Raw genomic sequence first — 14,776 nt, 5'->3', positions numbered from 1 at the left:
CCTTTCCCAGGATGCAACGGGGCAGGAAAGGGCGCGCCAGGGAACACTCGGCTATTTCCGGGAGCAACTCGGCTCCTTCCGTAAAATGCTCCCTGCGGCAGTGAGAGGAGAGATCCGGGACTACATTTCCCATGATGCAGCGGGAATTTTAAAACCAATGCATTTTCCCAACCTATTTAAAAAAACAAAAAAAAAACCAAGTTAATCCGACGGTTGTGGGTTATTGTTAAACTGTTAAGCTGATTAAAAACCCAAACCATATTATTATTGATTTCATAGAGGAAGGGAGAGGAAGAGAGAGATAGAAACGTCAATGACGAGAAGGAATCATTGATTGGCTGCTTCCAGCACGCCCCCCCCCCCCCCAACAGGTCCCGCAGTCCAGGCTTGTGCCCTTGATCTGAATCAAACTCAGAACCCTTGAGTCCGCAGTTCCACGCTCTATCCACTGAACCAAACAGGCCAGGGTTTTTTGCACCGTTTTTGAGACCCGTGCGTGCTGGGCCGTGGGGCCACCATCTTGCAAACTCTTAAGTGTACATGAGAATTTCCTAACCAGCTTGGTAAAATGCATATTCCTGAGGTGTGCCTTAGAGTCAGCATTTTCAGTGTGTGCCCCACGGGATCCAGAGGTTTGAGAGACACGTCTAGATGACCCGCTGAAGAAAGCAGCCACCGGCCAAGAGAGAACCCTCGCAGGTCCTGCCTCGACTCCCAATTTGCTCTGCGATCTTGGGCAAGTCATCAGCTCCTCCGCCCCTTCCCTACTGACTTCTGTTTCCCTTCCAACTCAGATCGTGTAGGGCCTTGGTGGATACCTATAAAATGTGAGACTCCCAGAAATCAAGTACAGAACATGTGGTGTGAGCTGTGAGGGTCCAGACCAAGCAGCAGGACAGACAGGGGTCGCTCCTTCCCCCAAGAGGTGTGACTGATGCTGACAGGTAGGCAAGATGCAGTTGGAAGAGAGGCAGCACAGAGGGCACCCCAAAGGAGGGGCAGCGCAAACAAGGGCGGGGAGAACAGATGCTGCAGGAGTGAAGGGTCAGTATGACATGGTGCCCAGGAGTGAGGACTCTGACGTTGGGTTGTGTGTGCTCGATCCCAGCTCCACCAGCTGGTAAACCGAGTCACTGTCTCTGCCTTAATGCCCTCGTCTGTGAAGTAGGGCGGTGACAACAAGGGTTGACCTAACACAGAGGGTTGTGGTGAGGACCTAATATTCAAATAGCGCTTTGAATAAACGACGCAATTGTTAAAAAGGCTTCTGGAAGGCGAGGCCCAGGATGCCACAGAGTCTGTTGGGAAGAGAGACCCTTGGCTGAGGGTCCAGAGCACGATGGATGCTCCGGCCAACATCTGAGGGAAAGAAACACCTGGATGAGGCGACAGGCTGGTTAACTCAGTGGTCAGGGCAGAAGACGAAATCAGAAGGCTGAGTCCGGTAGGGGAAGGGAGCGCTGAGCTTGGGGAAATGCTTTAACATCAAAGGCGAGCTCTCCCAGGGCCGCCAATGAGATCTACACATTAAAATGGCAACTGGAATATTTTTAAAAATGAGATCAACTTTATGTGACTTTACTGTTTTTGTTTTGTTTTAATCCTCACCCGGGGGTATTTTCCCATTGATTTTCAGAGTGGAAGAGGGAGGGAAAGACGGAGAAACACACTGATTGGTTGCTTCCTGCACGTGCCCCCACCGAGGTACAGGCCCCAAGTAAGTGCCCTCGACAGACTGGAACCCGGGGCGCAGGCCAATGCTCTATCCACAGAGGCAAACCGGCTAAGGCAGTGGTCGGCAAACTCAGTCAACAGAGCTAAGTATCAACAGTCCAATGATTGAAATTTCTTTTGAGAGCCACATTTTTTTTTAATATACCGTATATTTTATTGATTTTTTACAGAGAGGAAGAGAGAGGGATAGAAAGTTAGAAACATTGATGAGAGAGAATCATCAATCAGCTGCCTCTTGCATCACCCCCACTGGGAATGTGCCCGCAACCAAGGTACACGCCCTTGTCCGGAATCGAACCCAGGACCTTTCAGTCCGCAGGCGGAGGCTCTATCCACTGAGCCAAACCGGTCTGAGAGCCACATTTTTTAAACTTACACTATATAGGTAGGTCCATTGTTAGTAACTTAATTCGGGTACTCCTAAGCTGGCCTTTGCTAAAAACTCAAGGGGCCAAAGAGCCGCATGTGGCTCAAGAGTCACAGTTTGCTGACCACTGGGCTAAGGCAACTGGGATGCTCAGTGTTTAGTTCCCTCACTGAATTCCCATACCTACTGCGCAGTCCTTTTACAGTCAAGTGGAAACAACTGAGTCTCATAGAATGAAACCGGCAAGGGGTCACCTCCTTCCAAATCCGCCCCCCCATCTTCCCCCCATGTTGCCTGTGTTTAGCAGGGCTGGGGGCCTGAGAGTTGGCGCCCCTCCTCTGCAACGGAACGGCTGGGCGCCCCCTGCAGCCTGGGCGTGGGACTGCTCCTGGAGGGAACGGGCGCATTGCCCGGCGCCGGGCGGCTGTAACTGCGCCAACCCTCTTCCCTCTGCGCCTTCTTAGCGAGAAAAGGTCCTCAAAACACCAAGGGCTCCGGAGCGCCCCTTCCTCAGAACGTGGCCCAGCAGGCACCGCGCGGCTCAGGCACCACATCGCTCCAAATGCCGGCGCGCTGGCGGGCGGGGGGTGGTCGGACCCCGAGCTCAGAGATGCAGTTACCCACCCTGCAGCCCAGATGGGGTCACGCCTTTCCCCTTTCCCGCCACACTTCCGCTCCCAGCTCCAGCCGCCCACCCCGCGGCGCTCCGGTGGGAAAAGCTCGGGGAAAACAACGCCGGGCGGGGGGCGCATGCGCACAGCGGGGCGGGCGGGAGCGGCGGGGCCCGGGCGCGTCCGCCTCGCGCGTGCGCAGACGATAAACCAACGCCCGGGGATCGAGGCGCGGGTTCGGTGGCGCGTTTAGCCAAGTCGCACGTGAAGGGCAGCCTTGGCCGGAGGCGGGTGAGTGTGAGCTGAAACCGGGGCTCGGGGGCCGGCCGGCCGGCAGGGCCAGGGAGGCGGCGGCCACGCAGGCGGGGCCGGGGCGGAGCCGCGAGGCTGGGCGAGCTAGACTGGGGAAGGGTCCGACTGGGGACCCGGATCCTTGTTGCTATGCAACAGGGGGCGTCGTTACTAGGCAACGGGAGGCACGCGTTTCCTGGGAGCCAAGGGTTCCGAGGCTGCTAGGAGATCGGCCAAGGCGAGGAGCGGTCAGGCTGGGGGACAAGGCCAGTGCCGAGCGCCTCGCCCCAGACCCCTGCCTCCTGCCCCCCCCGCCCAGCCTCGGGCGGCCTCGCTCCGAGCCCTTTGGGGTACCCTGAACCCATGGTCCGTGCCGGGTCCCTTGCCAGAGACGCCACCCAGCAAGGGCTTGGCAGGGGACACGCTGTTGGAAATAGCACATGCCGCTGACACCCTGTCTCGGGTAGGCTGGGCCCTGCGGAGGGCTCTGTTGGGCTGAGAAGCTGCCCCTTTGCCTGTCGCCCTGCCCCCCAACAGGGGCTGGGAAGCAGCTGTCATCGGGGTTGGCGGGGCTGCCCCCACCTGCTGGGACGCTGACTTCATTCCCCTCCGTCTGGGAGCCTCCTTTCCACACCGGCTGTCCTTGGGCAGTCGCTGCCTGTTTGGATCAACTTTAAAATAAGCATCCCCCACCCCCCACCTGTCTGCATGGCTCCCGTGGCTGCCCTCACGGCACCCTCCCAGCTTCTGGCCAGCTTCTAACAGTCCCAACAAGCTCGGATGAGCCATGCTGTGCCGGGCACTGGGGAGTCCGGGAAAAGTTAGTTGTGGGGTCTGGACCAGGGGGTGCTCAGAGCCTAAAGGGGAGGCAGGCGTGGAGTCCGGGAAGGCAGTGCAGTGGTCAGTATAAGGCCACCCACAGGGTTTGGGCACTGCACATCCCTTTGTGTTCTTTTTCCTATTTCTTGTCTTTTTGTGCTGCACCTGCCGTCTCTCTCGGTGCGTGCAGTGCGCCGGGTTCTAGCAGAGCCAGGCCAGCTTACCCCCGTTGTCCATTGGAGGAGACTGGGCCTCAGTAAAGTCACAGGCAGGAGCTAGCAGCTTCCAGTTAGCGGTAGAATTGAGCCTGGGACCAAAATGGAGGTACGCGTTCAGGGCTTTGCCTGGAGTACACTTTTGCCTCACCTGCCGTGGTTCTGCATCAGAAGTTCCGAGGAGCTCTGAAAACACACGTTGGATCCCTCTCGGGGAGAGCCAGAGAGAGTCGGCCCCGGGGACAGACCCCCTTGCTGTGACAGGGTCCACCGGCCACGCTGACGGGCGAACAGAGCTGAGAATCAGTGCTTCCCTAGGATGAGGAAGTCGGGGCCCAAAGAGGCACCAAGTCGGCCGCCCTCCTGCCCGTGGTGATTCATAGCGGGAAAGTATGCCAGCAGAGGAAGCCCGCCACTCAGCAAGCCACACCTCACACTGAGCTTCCCGCTGCCACGGCTAGAGGAAGCCGTTCCCCTCCGGGGGCTCCCCCGGCTCTGCCCGAGCCAGAGTGCCCCCCCGGCCCTGCCCGAGCCAGAGCGCCCCCCCGGCCCTGCCCGAGCCAGAGCGCCCCCCTGGCCCTGCCCGAGCCAGAGCGCCCCCCCCCCCGGCCCTGCCCGAGCCAGAGTGCCCCCCCCCCCCGCCCCCCGGCCCTGCCCGAGCCAGAGTGCCCCCCCAGGCCCTGCCCGAGCCAGAGTGCCCCCCCCCCAGCCCTGCCCGAGCCAGAGTGCCCCCCCCCCAGCCCTGCCTGAGCCAGAGTGCCCCCCCCCGGCCCTGCCCGAGCCAGAGCGCCCCCCCCTCCAGGCCTTGCCCGAGCCAGAGCGCCCCCCCGGCCCTGCCCGAGCCAGAGTGCCCCCCCCCCCGGCCCTGCCCGAGCCAGAGCGCCCCCCCCCGGCCCTGCCCGAGCCAGAGCGCCCCCCCCCCGGCCCTGCCCGAGCCAGAGCGCCCCCCCCCGCCCTGCCCGAGCCAGAGTGCCCCCCCCTGGCCCTGCCCAAGCCAGAGTGCCCCCCCCCCGGCCTGCTCGAGCCAGAGCGCCCCCCCACGCCCTGCCCGAGCCAGGGTGCCCCCCCCTGGCCCTGCCCAAGCCAGAGTGCCCCCCCCCCAGCCCTGCCCGAGCCAGAGTGCCTCGGCTTGAGCGGCAGGGCAGGTCTGGTCCCCGGTTTCTGCTGTCCTCATCCCTTGCTTGTATACACACCAGGACCTGTGAGCCCAGCAAGCAGGCCCCTGTGGGTGGCCTTGTCCTGGGGTCTGGGTGTCCACTCACTTGGGGCTTGTTGATATTGGGGAGAACGTTCAGTGCCTCGAGGGTAGGGACCAGGTCTCACGGGTGCCGAGAGAGGGTGTGGAATGAGTGAAAGGGCAAGATGTAGGTTTTGGGTTCTGGATCAAGTCCCAGTCCTGCTTTGTGGACGTGAGCAAGTGGCCTGACCTCTCTGAGCCATAGTGTTCTGGGTAAGATGCGGAGATCGCAATACCTCGTAACACAGCTTTAAGCGCTGAGTGAAGAGGTGGGACAGCAAGCACCGTGTGAACCATAAAGCGACACACACAGTAGAGCCACACACACAGCTGTGACAATGGCTGCGAGAGGCCACCGCTGCAGGGGGTGAATCAGCCGCGGGAGGTGAAGCCGGCAGGCATGCTTCCCCTCGGCGCCGAGGCTGCTCCTGCTGTGACCTCCCCGGCTCCTTAGTGAGAAAGTGTGCGGCAGAGCGGCGAGGGGTCAGGCTCTTGCTGGCTGGGACTCACTCGGAAGAACAGAGATTCCTGTTCAAGAAAACAGAGGAGGCCCTGACCAGTTTGGTTCAGTGGACAGAGCGTTGGTCTGCGGACTGAAGGATCCCGGGTTTGATTCCGGTCAAGGGCATGTACCTTGGTTGCGGGCACATCCCCAGAAAGGGGTATGCAGGAGGCAGCTGATCGATGTTTCTCTCTTATCGATGTTTCTGACTCTCTATCCTTCTTCCTTCTTCTCTGTAAAAAAACAATAAAATATATATTAAAAGAAAAAGAAAACAGGGGAGACGCAGCCGCCAGCCGCCTGCACTGTTCTCTGCTCAGGACACCTCCAGAATGCCATTCAGGCTCCCAGCGCCCCCGGAGGCCAGCCGCAGGGCCACGGCCTCGCTGCGGAGGCTGATTTAAGGGTCCCCGGCTCCCCCAGCTGGATCAGGTGGCCGCCTCACAGTGGAGGCCAGTGCAGACCTCAGCAGGCTGCGTGGGGGGAGCAGCTCATGTCATGCTGACTTAGGATGGAGGAGGTGACATGTGACTCCTGCTGGGGGAGTTCCTTGGACATAGGATCGCACCGAGAGAGCAGGCCTGCCTGCCCTGTCAGTCCCGGGCGCCTGTGACCCAGAGGGCCCAGAAGCCCGGCTTCCCTCGCCTCGGACCCGGGCTGGCAGGAGCCATCTGCTGCTTGATTTGTGCCAAGAAGAGTAGAAGGCGTTCCAGCCTGGGTGGTCCCTCGGGAATTGCCTGCTGCTCGGCCCTGCTTGGTCCCACAGGCCTCAGGGGAGACTCCAGCAGCTGTTCCAGGGCCAGGAAGTGCCCGAATTCGATATTTTAAAAGATAACCCTTTCTTAAACCCTTCTCTTTCCCACAAAGCAAGACAGGGAACACCCTCTCCCCTCTCCTCCATCCTGAGGGCTCTGGTTTCTGGCCAGCTCTGGGCCTGCCCTGGTAGGGGGAACTTCAGGCCCCGCTGTTCCTCCCTCCCCGGCTTAGCCTCTGAGTCCGGGGATGCCCTGGAGCGGCAGGTTCATCTGGGGGCGGGGCCTGGAAGGGCTGATTGACGTCTCTGGAACACGGAGGCCCTGAGCTGTTGGTACTGAAAACGGTTCTTGGCTGATCCTCCCCGCTTCACTGAGTCAGCGCCGGCTGGGTCCTGACTTGCCTGTCGCATCACGGAACACGACCACGACATCGAGCACAGAACCCGAAGGGGTGGAGTGAATTGTCACCGCTAAGTCATTGATAGGTGCCTACTTTTCGCTTCTGGATAATCTGTGCGGCTTCCATGCCACCTCGGAAACGCACATTGGCGGCCGTGAGCCCTGAGCTGTGTGCACGGGGTCTGCTGTCCAATGCACCTGGGTTCAAGTCCTGGTTCTTCTATTGATTTCAGGGAGGAAGGCTGAGGGAGAGAGAGAGAAACATCAATGATGAGAGAGAATCATGGATCGGCTGCCTCCTGCATGCCCCCTATTGGGGATTGAGCCAGAAAGCCAGGCTTGTGCCCTGACTGGAATTGAAACCAGGACCCTTCAGTCCGTAGGCCGGCACTCTATCCACTGAGCCACACCGGCGAGGGCAGCTTTAAAAACAAACAAACAAAGAAACAAACAAACAAAATATATATATAATTGATTTTTTACAGAGAGGAAGGGAGAGGGATAGAGAGTCAGAAACATCGATGAGAGAGAAACACAGATCAGCTGCCTCCCGAACACCCCCCACTGAGGATGTGCTCGCAACCAAGGTACATGCCCCTTGACTGGAATCAAACCTGGGATCCGTCAGTCCGTAGGCTGACACTCTATCCACTGAGCCAAACGGGTTTCGGCAAGGGCAGCTTTTTATTAAGAATAATATCCTTCCCCAAAATCTGTTTGGCTCAGTGGATAGAGCATCAGCCTGAAAGGTCCCAGGTTCAATTCCGGCCAAGGGCATGTACCTTGGCTGTGGGCACATCCCCAGTGGGGAGTGTGCAGGAGGCAGCTGATCGGTGTTTTTCTCTCATCGGTGTTTCTAGCTTTCTATCCCTCTCCCTTCCTCTCATTAAGAAGACAATAAAATATATTTAAAAAAAAAAAAGAAAAGAAAAGAAAGAAGAATATCCTTTCTTAAAGGTGGTGCTCTCAACTTTTGCCTCCATTGGTGGCAGGGAGCAGAGGGCCTTCTGAGAATGTGGGTCTCGCCTCACACAGTGGAGCCCCCCAAACCTCGGCACCTCCAGGCGCACGGGGTGCAGGCCGCAGCGGATTCCGATGCGCCTGCTCCCTGGGTGTGGGGCGCAGCACCAGCCCTGGCGAAGCTCCCGGACCCGGAGCAGGCGCATCGGAATCCGCTGCGGCCTGCACCCCGTGCGCCTGTGCCTGAGAGCGGAGGCTTAGGCTCCGTCCGCCTCTGCTCCGCAGGGACGGGGCTGGCGCGCCCTCCCGTCTTCCTGCACCAGCCCGGCACTGCCATGTTCCTGCTGGAGCAGTGGCCGGCGCCTTCCGGATGACGTTTTACTCGGACAATCCCATTTGGGCGCCATTTTTAAGTTTTTAAGAAAATTTTATTAGCTTTATCTTAAACAGATTATAATCTCCTTGGGAACCAAGCCTTATGGACTTATTATTTCTTTTTTTTTTTTTTTAATATATTTTATTGATTTTTTACAGAGAGGAGGAGAGAGGGATAGAGAGCCAGAAACGTCAATGAGAGAGAAACATTGACCAGCTGCCTCTTGCACACCCCCACCGGGGATGTGCCCACAACCAATGTACATGCCCTTGACCGGAATCGAACCTGGGACCTTCCAGTCTGCAGACCGACGCTCCACCACTGAACCAAAGTGGTTTTGGCATGGACTTATTATTTCTTACGCCCAAAGCACCTAAGACACAGACAGGCTTTCGGTGCTTAGAGCGGGAGTGAGGGTTAGACTGCTCTCGCCCGCTGAGGCGCTGAGCAGTGCTCCTGGCTGGCTGGCATGCGGGTGAAGTATAAGAGAGGAGCCCAGGAGTCAGCGGCTGTGCCCAGCTGGAGCGGGAAGTGCCGGTCCGCCTTCTTCCCTGACGGCGGATAGAGGGGAGCCGTGGCGGAGGCATCGCGTTTCCCTGCTCACCCTGTGCCTCTCTCCCTGCAGACCAGTCATGGCCGGTTCAGGCAGCATGTGGCCATCGCGCAGCCATCTGTCCCAAGTCGTCCTGCTGGTCCTCGTGGCCCTCCTCCTCCACTCAGCATCGTCCGAGCCCTCCCGAGACTTCGTGCCGCCCAGCAGGCAGAAGAGGGAGGTGCCTGCTGACTTCCTGAGCCAGATGGGCCGGTCTGTGCGGGGGACCCTGGATGACTGGATCGGGCCGGAGACCATGCACCTGGTCTCGGAGGTGAGGGCGTGGTGCCTGCTGGGACCGCACACTGAGGAGGATAGAGGAGGAGGCTTCATCCTCTGTGTCACAACCCCCGGCGGCCCCCAGTTCCACACGATGAAGCAGGCACACCTGCCTCTCGCGCTCCCATTGGTTGAATTCCACCTGCAGGCCCTGAATTCCCCCCTCCCCCCCAACTCCTGCCCTGGCCAGAAAGGCTGGGGAAGGAGCCATCTGTACAAACCACGTCACTGGCTCCTGGAGAGTCAGGCTTTGTCTGCATGTGACCTAATGTGACCTAATAGCCAGCCCTGCCCCATTTCTTTGCCTATAGAGGTGGGGGCGGGGCTCTCTCCCCCACCTAATGGGATCTGGTGATTCCCACCCACATACACCCACTGCCACCCGCACGTGTGCCAGCAGGTCCTCTGCGTTAGGGCCCAGGTGTCCTGGGTTCTGCCCAGGAAGGAGGAGCGGCCTGCTGTCCGTGCTGTCCGTGCCCGTGCACTGGCGGGGGCTGGGGCGGGGCCCTCGGAGGCCTGGGCGGGCCAGCGCTGGCTGAGAAGTGGGGGAGCCGGTCCTGTGGGCTGGCTGGGCCTGGCTGGAGGCTTGGCGAGGAGCCTCACTGTCACGGGTGCATCTCCCTGCAGACCACGTCCCAGGTGCTGGGGGCCGTCTCCTCCTGCATCTCCGTGGGCTTCTTCGCTCTGTCGGGCATTGCCGCCCAGCTGCTGAACGCCTTGGGGCTGGATGGTGAGTGGCAGGGAGTTGGTGGGGCGGCTGGGGCTTAGCCCGTCACTTCCTGTTTGTGGGAGTCTGCCTTTCTAGGGTCTAAACTTCCCCCAGCCTCCTGCCCCCTCCTAGGGCTCCCCAGAGGCCAGCTCAATAGCAGGCCAGAAACGCCGCCCCTGCCAGTCAGCCTCCGGGCGTCGTCGGAGCATCACGCTCAGCCGTAGCCTCGAGTGGAGCTCCCACAGCCAGGAATTACTTCCCTTTTGTAGATGAAACTGGCTCAGCCAAGGCAGGGACCTAACCAGGCTCACATCCCCACAGCTGTGTGACCCCGTGGAGGGGGTTTCTTTTCCTTTGCAGGGGGTGTAAGTCCTCCCTCTCGTTGGGTTTGAACGACCCCATGACACCTCCCCACCCCACCCCCGCTGGCCCATCACCTCTGCAGACTGGCTGATTCTGACTCTTCCCCCGCAGGAGACCACCTCACCCAGGTCCTGCAGCTGAGCCCCGGGCAGGTGCAGACCTTCCTGCTGTGGGGCGCGGGGGCCCTGGTCGCCTACTGGCTGCTGTCCCTGCTGCTCGGCCTGGTCCTGGCCTTGCTGGGCCGCATCCTGTGGGGCCTGAAGCTCGTCTTCTTCCTGGTCGGCTTCGTGGCCCTGGTGCGCTCGGTGCCCGACCCTTCCACCCGGGCCTTGCTCCTCCTGGGCTTGCTGACCCTCTATGCTCTGCTGAGCCGGCTCACGGGCAGCCGGGCCTCGGGGGTGCAGCTGGAGGCCAAGGTCCGAGCGCTGGAGCGCCAGGTGGAGGAGATGCGCTGGCGGCAGAGGCGTGCGGCCAAGGGCGCCCGGGGCCTGGACGAGGAGTGAGGCCGCCCGCACCTCCGTCGTCTCCGAACCAAAGACCTGAGCTGCTTCCGGGGCGCTGGCCCTCCTTCCAGCCCTGCCCCTCGCTTGCCCCCTCTGGACCCTTAGGACTCTGCCCCAGCCCCCCAGCTGAGAGGGCAGGAGACCTGTCCCTGCTCGTCCTTGGACCCCCCTTTCTCTGCCCCCAGCTCATGCCTCTGCTCTCTGAGCATCACTGCCATCGGCCTGCGACCCTGCGGCCACCGCCTTCCTGCTGCTGCTCTCCTGTCCTTTTCGCCTTTGCCGAGTCCCAGCTCCCTCCCTGTGTCCCCTCCCTGCCCTGTGCTCCAACCCAACCACTGTCCCTCCAGGCCCGCTCCTTCCCTTCCTGCCCGGGTGGGAGAGCAGGGCTGGCGGGGACCTGAGGGGAAGGGAGGGGGACATTGCCCTGCAGGGCTGCGAGCAGGAGGGACATTGAGTCTGTTACAAGTGCCTTAACCCGAGCCCTGCGCTCACCTGCTGCCCTGTGCGTGCCCTGGGCCCTGTGTGTGCCCTGGGCCCTGTGCGTGCCCGGGGCCCTGTGCGTGCCCTGGGCCCTGTGCGTGCCCGGGGCTCTGTGCGTGCCCGGGGCCCTGTGCGTGTGGGCCCTGTGCGTGCCCGGGGCCCTGTGCGTGTGGGCCCTGTGCGTGCCCGGGGCCCTGTGCGTGTGGGCCCTGTGCGTGCCCGGGGCCCTGTGCGTGCCCTGGGCCCTGTGCGTGCCGTGGGCCCTGTGCGTGCCCGGGGCCCTGTGTGTGCCCGGGGCCCTGAGCTTGCCGGCTGTCCTACTGTGTGTAGGAAAGTGTGCTATGGCTGCTTTGTGTCGTGATTTCCCTTCAGCTGAAGCAGAGGCTGGCTGCTCCAGAGGGTGCTTGAGAGCAGGCCCAGCAGTGGCTTGGTCCCGTGGGGGTTCAGGGACCGAGGACGAAGGACTCATCCTGTCTGCGGAGCTGCAGGCGGCCTCCATCTCTCCACTCCCTCCGCCGAGGAGCTGCTGACCAGGCCACCCCCATGGCCTGGGGGGTGTCACGGAGCAGACACACCGAGATGGCACCCTCTTCCCTTCACATGCTCTGCGGGGAGCAGGGGGAGTCTGCAGAGCCCTCTGCACCCGGCGCTCCTCCCCTGGAGGCTCCAGTGGGCCGGCACCCTCTGCCCGCCGGCATGTGACGTGAGGTGGAGAGTGACTAGTGCCCAGTTCTCACTGTCAAGGTTGATGCGGAGTCACAGCTGGCGTGATGTGTTTTACCAGCGCCTGGTGGTGTTAAATAAAGTGCACGCTGTTCCATTGTCTGTGCTGCGTACGTCACTCCGCAGAGTTCACCTCTAGCCCACCTGTCCCCCAGAGCCGAGCCAGGCTGGTGGGAAGGGAAGGAAGGAAGACTGGTACCAGGTACCCTTCCCTCCAGGAGCTGAGGAATGAGGGAGGCCTGCCCTGTTATTAGCCTTCTAGGAGCTGACTGCACCCCACGCCTCCCCCCCCCCCCATCATGCAGGGGTCAAAGGCTGGCCCTAAGCCAGGAGACTAGCGCCTCCTCCTTGCCCACAGAGGGAGTCCTGCCCTGGGGTTCCTGACCCAGCCCGCAGGCTGGGCTGCTGGTGGAGGGCCGGGGCGGGTTCTTTTGTTAGCTTCCCTGGAGACCTGTTAGTGTCCGCTCTGGACCCTCCCAGCGGCCTAGCAGGCTGCCTGGCCCGGAGGCTGCCGGGACCTGGGAGGCAAGAACCTTCTCGGGGAGCAGAGACAAGTCCTCACACTTCCCACGCCCACGGGCCTGTCCCAGGAATGGGGCTGGGCGTGAAACCAGCTGCCTGTGCTGGAGTCCTCCCTTCCCACCTGAGTCCTCCCTTCCGGGCAGGGGCCCGGGCCTCGGTCAGGGCGGGCCACGTGCTTGTCACCGGCCCTGTGGACCCCTTTCTCCCTTTTTCACCCGGTGCTGCAGGGTCCCCCCTTGTCCTTGGATTCTGGTTGGATTCCAGGGTCACACGCCTTTCCAGGGGAGCTGCGTGTAAAGGGGGAGGGGAGGCCGAGGGAGTGGCCGCCTCTTCAGTCTGGAGCATCTGAGACCGAGCGCACGGCGTCCTGCCCCTCTGGGCAGCGGCGGGTCTGGCCCTGCGGCCGCCTCCAGAACCGGGCCTCGGTTCCCGCTTGGCGCCGGGACGCGGAGGGCACTAGGACCCGGCGGGCGGGCGGGCGGAGGGACAGCCCGCGTGCCCCGCGCTCCCGCCCACGGCCCCTCCGCTCCGCGCGCTCCGCTCCATTGTCTGGAGCTGCCGCCGCGGCCGGGCTGTGCGGCCGGGACTCCGCGCGGGGCCGGGGTCGGGGTCGGGGTCGGGATCGGGATCGGGATCGGGATCGGATCCGCGGGCGCGGAGATGCCGGGCGGCCCGCGGCCTGGACCGCCCGCCTAGGCCCGCCTTCTGCGGAGGACGCGCCCGGATGGAGGGGCGCGCGGCGGCCCCCCGGGGACCCCGCGCCCCCGCGCTCTGCCTCCTGGCGGCCCTCGCCCTGCGCGTCGTGAGAGGTCAGCGGAGGGGTGGGGGGCGGCCGGCCCGGGCCGAGCCCGAGCTCCCGGGATGCCCGGGCGCCGGGAGCCTGCGGTGCCCGGACTGAGCCCAGGGCGCCGGGGCGCTGGGGAGCCCTCACCCCGGGGACCCGCCCCGTGGCTGCCTTCACCCGCACCACCCGCCACCCCTATCCGACCAGCACAGCGGGCAGGCCACACCCCACAGCCTCCCTCCAGCCCGGCTCTGCCCCGGCTGCCCCGGCCCGGCGCCGGCTCCCTGCTCTGCCTCCGAGCTGCACCCCGGTGGCTGCTAGCCTGTCCCCCTACATCAGCCCGCCCCGGGGCGGGGAGCTGCCCCTCTGCAGGGACCTCGGAGGTGGGTAGGCAGCCGCTCTCCCTGCCCCAGGGAGTTCCCTGACCTTGGAGTCCCAAGAGATCGTCCCATCCGTGCCTTCCTGGCACTCAGGGAACCCCATCCCTGGAGGGGGCAGAGGCCCCCTTGGCATGGGCTGTAGGTGGATGATGCCACGGAAGAATGGGGCACAGAGAGGCGTTCTCCACCCCTCTCCCCCGAAAAGCTGAGATCTGGATGCGGGAAGTCCGTGGGAGTCAGGCCTCCCAGCATGTTGTCATTACCCAGGAGGAGGAGGGGGCCAGGGGCTGCCCCGGGAGCCATAGACATCACCTGTTACACTGGGCGGGTGTGTGTGTGTGTGTGTGTGTGTGTGTGTGTGTGTGTGTTAAGTGTCTCAGACACATGATCAATGATGGGGAGCATCACGAAGGAGGTTGAAACCATCAAGACCCCAGCCCAGCAGTGGGGCTGGGAGGGAGCGGCTCTGGGTTGCTTTCAGCCACCTGCCCCCTCCCCGGGGACCCGCACCCGGAACCCTCTCCCAGCGAGGAGCGCCTGTCACGTCCATTAGCAGCGACAGCCACTCCGCTCCACACGCCACAGCCCTCTCCCACCTCCAGGTCACAGTGCCGGTCCTGCAGGTGCCGGGGCAGAGGCTCCCAGAGTTAAAGGGCTGGCCCAGCCTTCCCCGAGGCCGAGCTAGGACGTAAATGCCCGTCTCCAGGCTCCTAGGACTTCCGCTCCAGGGAGAGCCGCCCAGCGTGTGATCCGGGATCAGTCACACAGGCCCTGGGTGATAAACAGGAAGATAACCAATTCAGAGGGGGCAGCCAGAGCTGCACATAACGGAGGGGATGGGTGAGAGTGCAAGCAATCAAGGAGGGCTTCCTGAAGGAGGCGGCATTCTCTGTTGGCCCTGAAGGAGGAGGGAGAGACCCAGAGTCTAGGAGCACAGGGTGGGGAGAGAGGCAGAGCGTGGAGGCAGGGTGGCCTGGTGGTTGATGCCACCATGTACCAACTGTGGGACCCCAGCAAGCACTTAGCCTCCCACCTCACTGTCTCCAGCCGTAAAATGGGATGAGCCCGGCCGGGCATAGCTCAGTGGTTGAGCGTCGACCTGTGAATCAGGAGGTCACAGTTCATTCCGGGTCAGGGCACATGCCCAGCTTGTGGGCTCGGTCCCCAGTGGAGGG

General features: G+C 62.3%; 2 protein-coding genes across 4 annotated transcripts in view; both read left to right on the top strand.

Annotated features, from left to right (window-relative positions):
• The first annotated feature begins 2,856 nt into the window (after positions 1-2,856).
• Positions 2,857-10,713, top strand: TMEM109 (transmembrane protein 109). Of its 2 annotated transcripts, none has more exons than XM_036428496.1 (4): positions 2,857-3,002; positions 8,892-9,132; positions 9,765-9,867; positions 10,321-10,713. In XM_036428496.1, the coding sequence occupies exons 2-4, from the start codon at positions 8,899-8,901 to the stop codon at positions 10,710-10,712; spliced, it is 729 nt and encodes a 242-aa protein (XP_036284389.1). In that variant the 5' UTR covers positions 2,857-3,002; positions 8,892-8,898; the 3' UTR covers position 10,713. The 2 variants fall into 2 exon arrangements, with proteins under 2 accessions (XP_036284389.1, XP_036284388.1); XM_036428495.1 differs by lacking the exon at positions 2,857-3,002 and adding an exon at positions 3,429-3,466.
• Positions 10,714-13,020: 2,307 nt separating this feature from the next.
• Positions 13,021-14,776, top strand: part of TMEM132A (transmembrane protein 132A) — a 43,983-nt gene continuing 42,227 nt past the window's right edge. Inside the window, exons 1-2 of one of the 2 annotated variants that reach the window (XM_036428479.2) lie at positions 13,034-13,054; positions 13,093-13,246. In XM_036428479.2, coding sequence (XP_036284372.1) covers positions 13,162-13,246 — 85 coding nt within the window. In that variant the 5' untranslated portion in view covers positions 13,034-13,054; positions 13,093-13,161. Of the gene's footprint in view, positions 13,247-14,776 lie in introns of both variants that reach the window. The other variant, XM_045577981.1, reaches the window with a different exon arrangement.

Source organism: Pipistrellus kuhlii, unplaced genomic scaffold (assembly GCF_014108245.1).
Source record: "Pipistrellus kuhlii isolate mPipKuh1 unplaced genomic scaffold, mPipKuh1.p scaffold_m20_p_9, whole genome shotgun sequence".
NCBI lineage: Eukaryota > Metazoa > Chordata > Mammalia > Chiroptera > Vespertilionidae > Pipistrellus > Pipistrellus kuhlii.
This window is presented reverse-complemented; position numbering and strand designations above follow the sequence as displayed.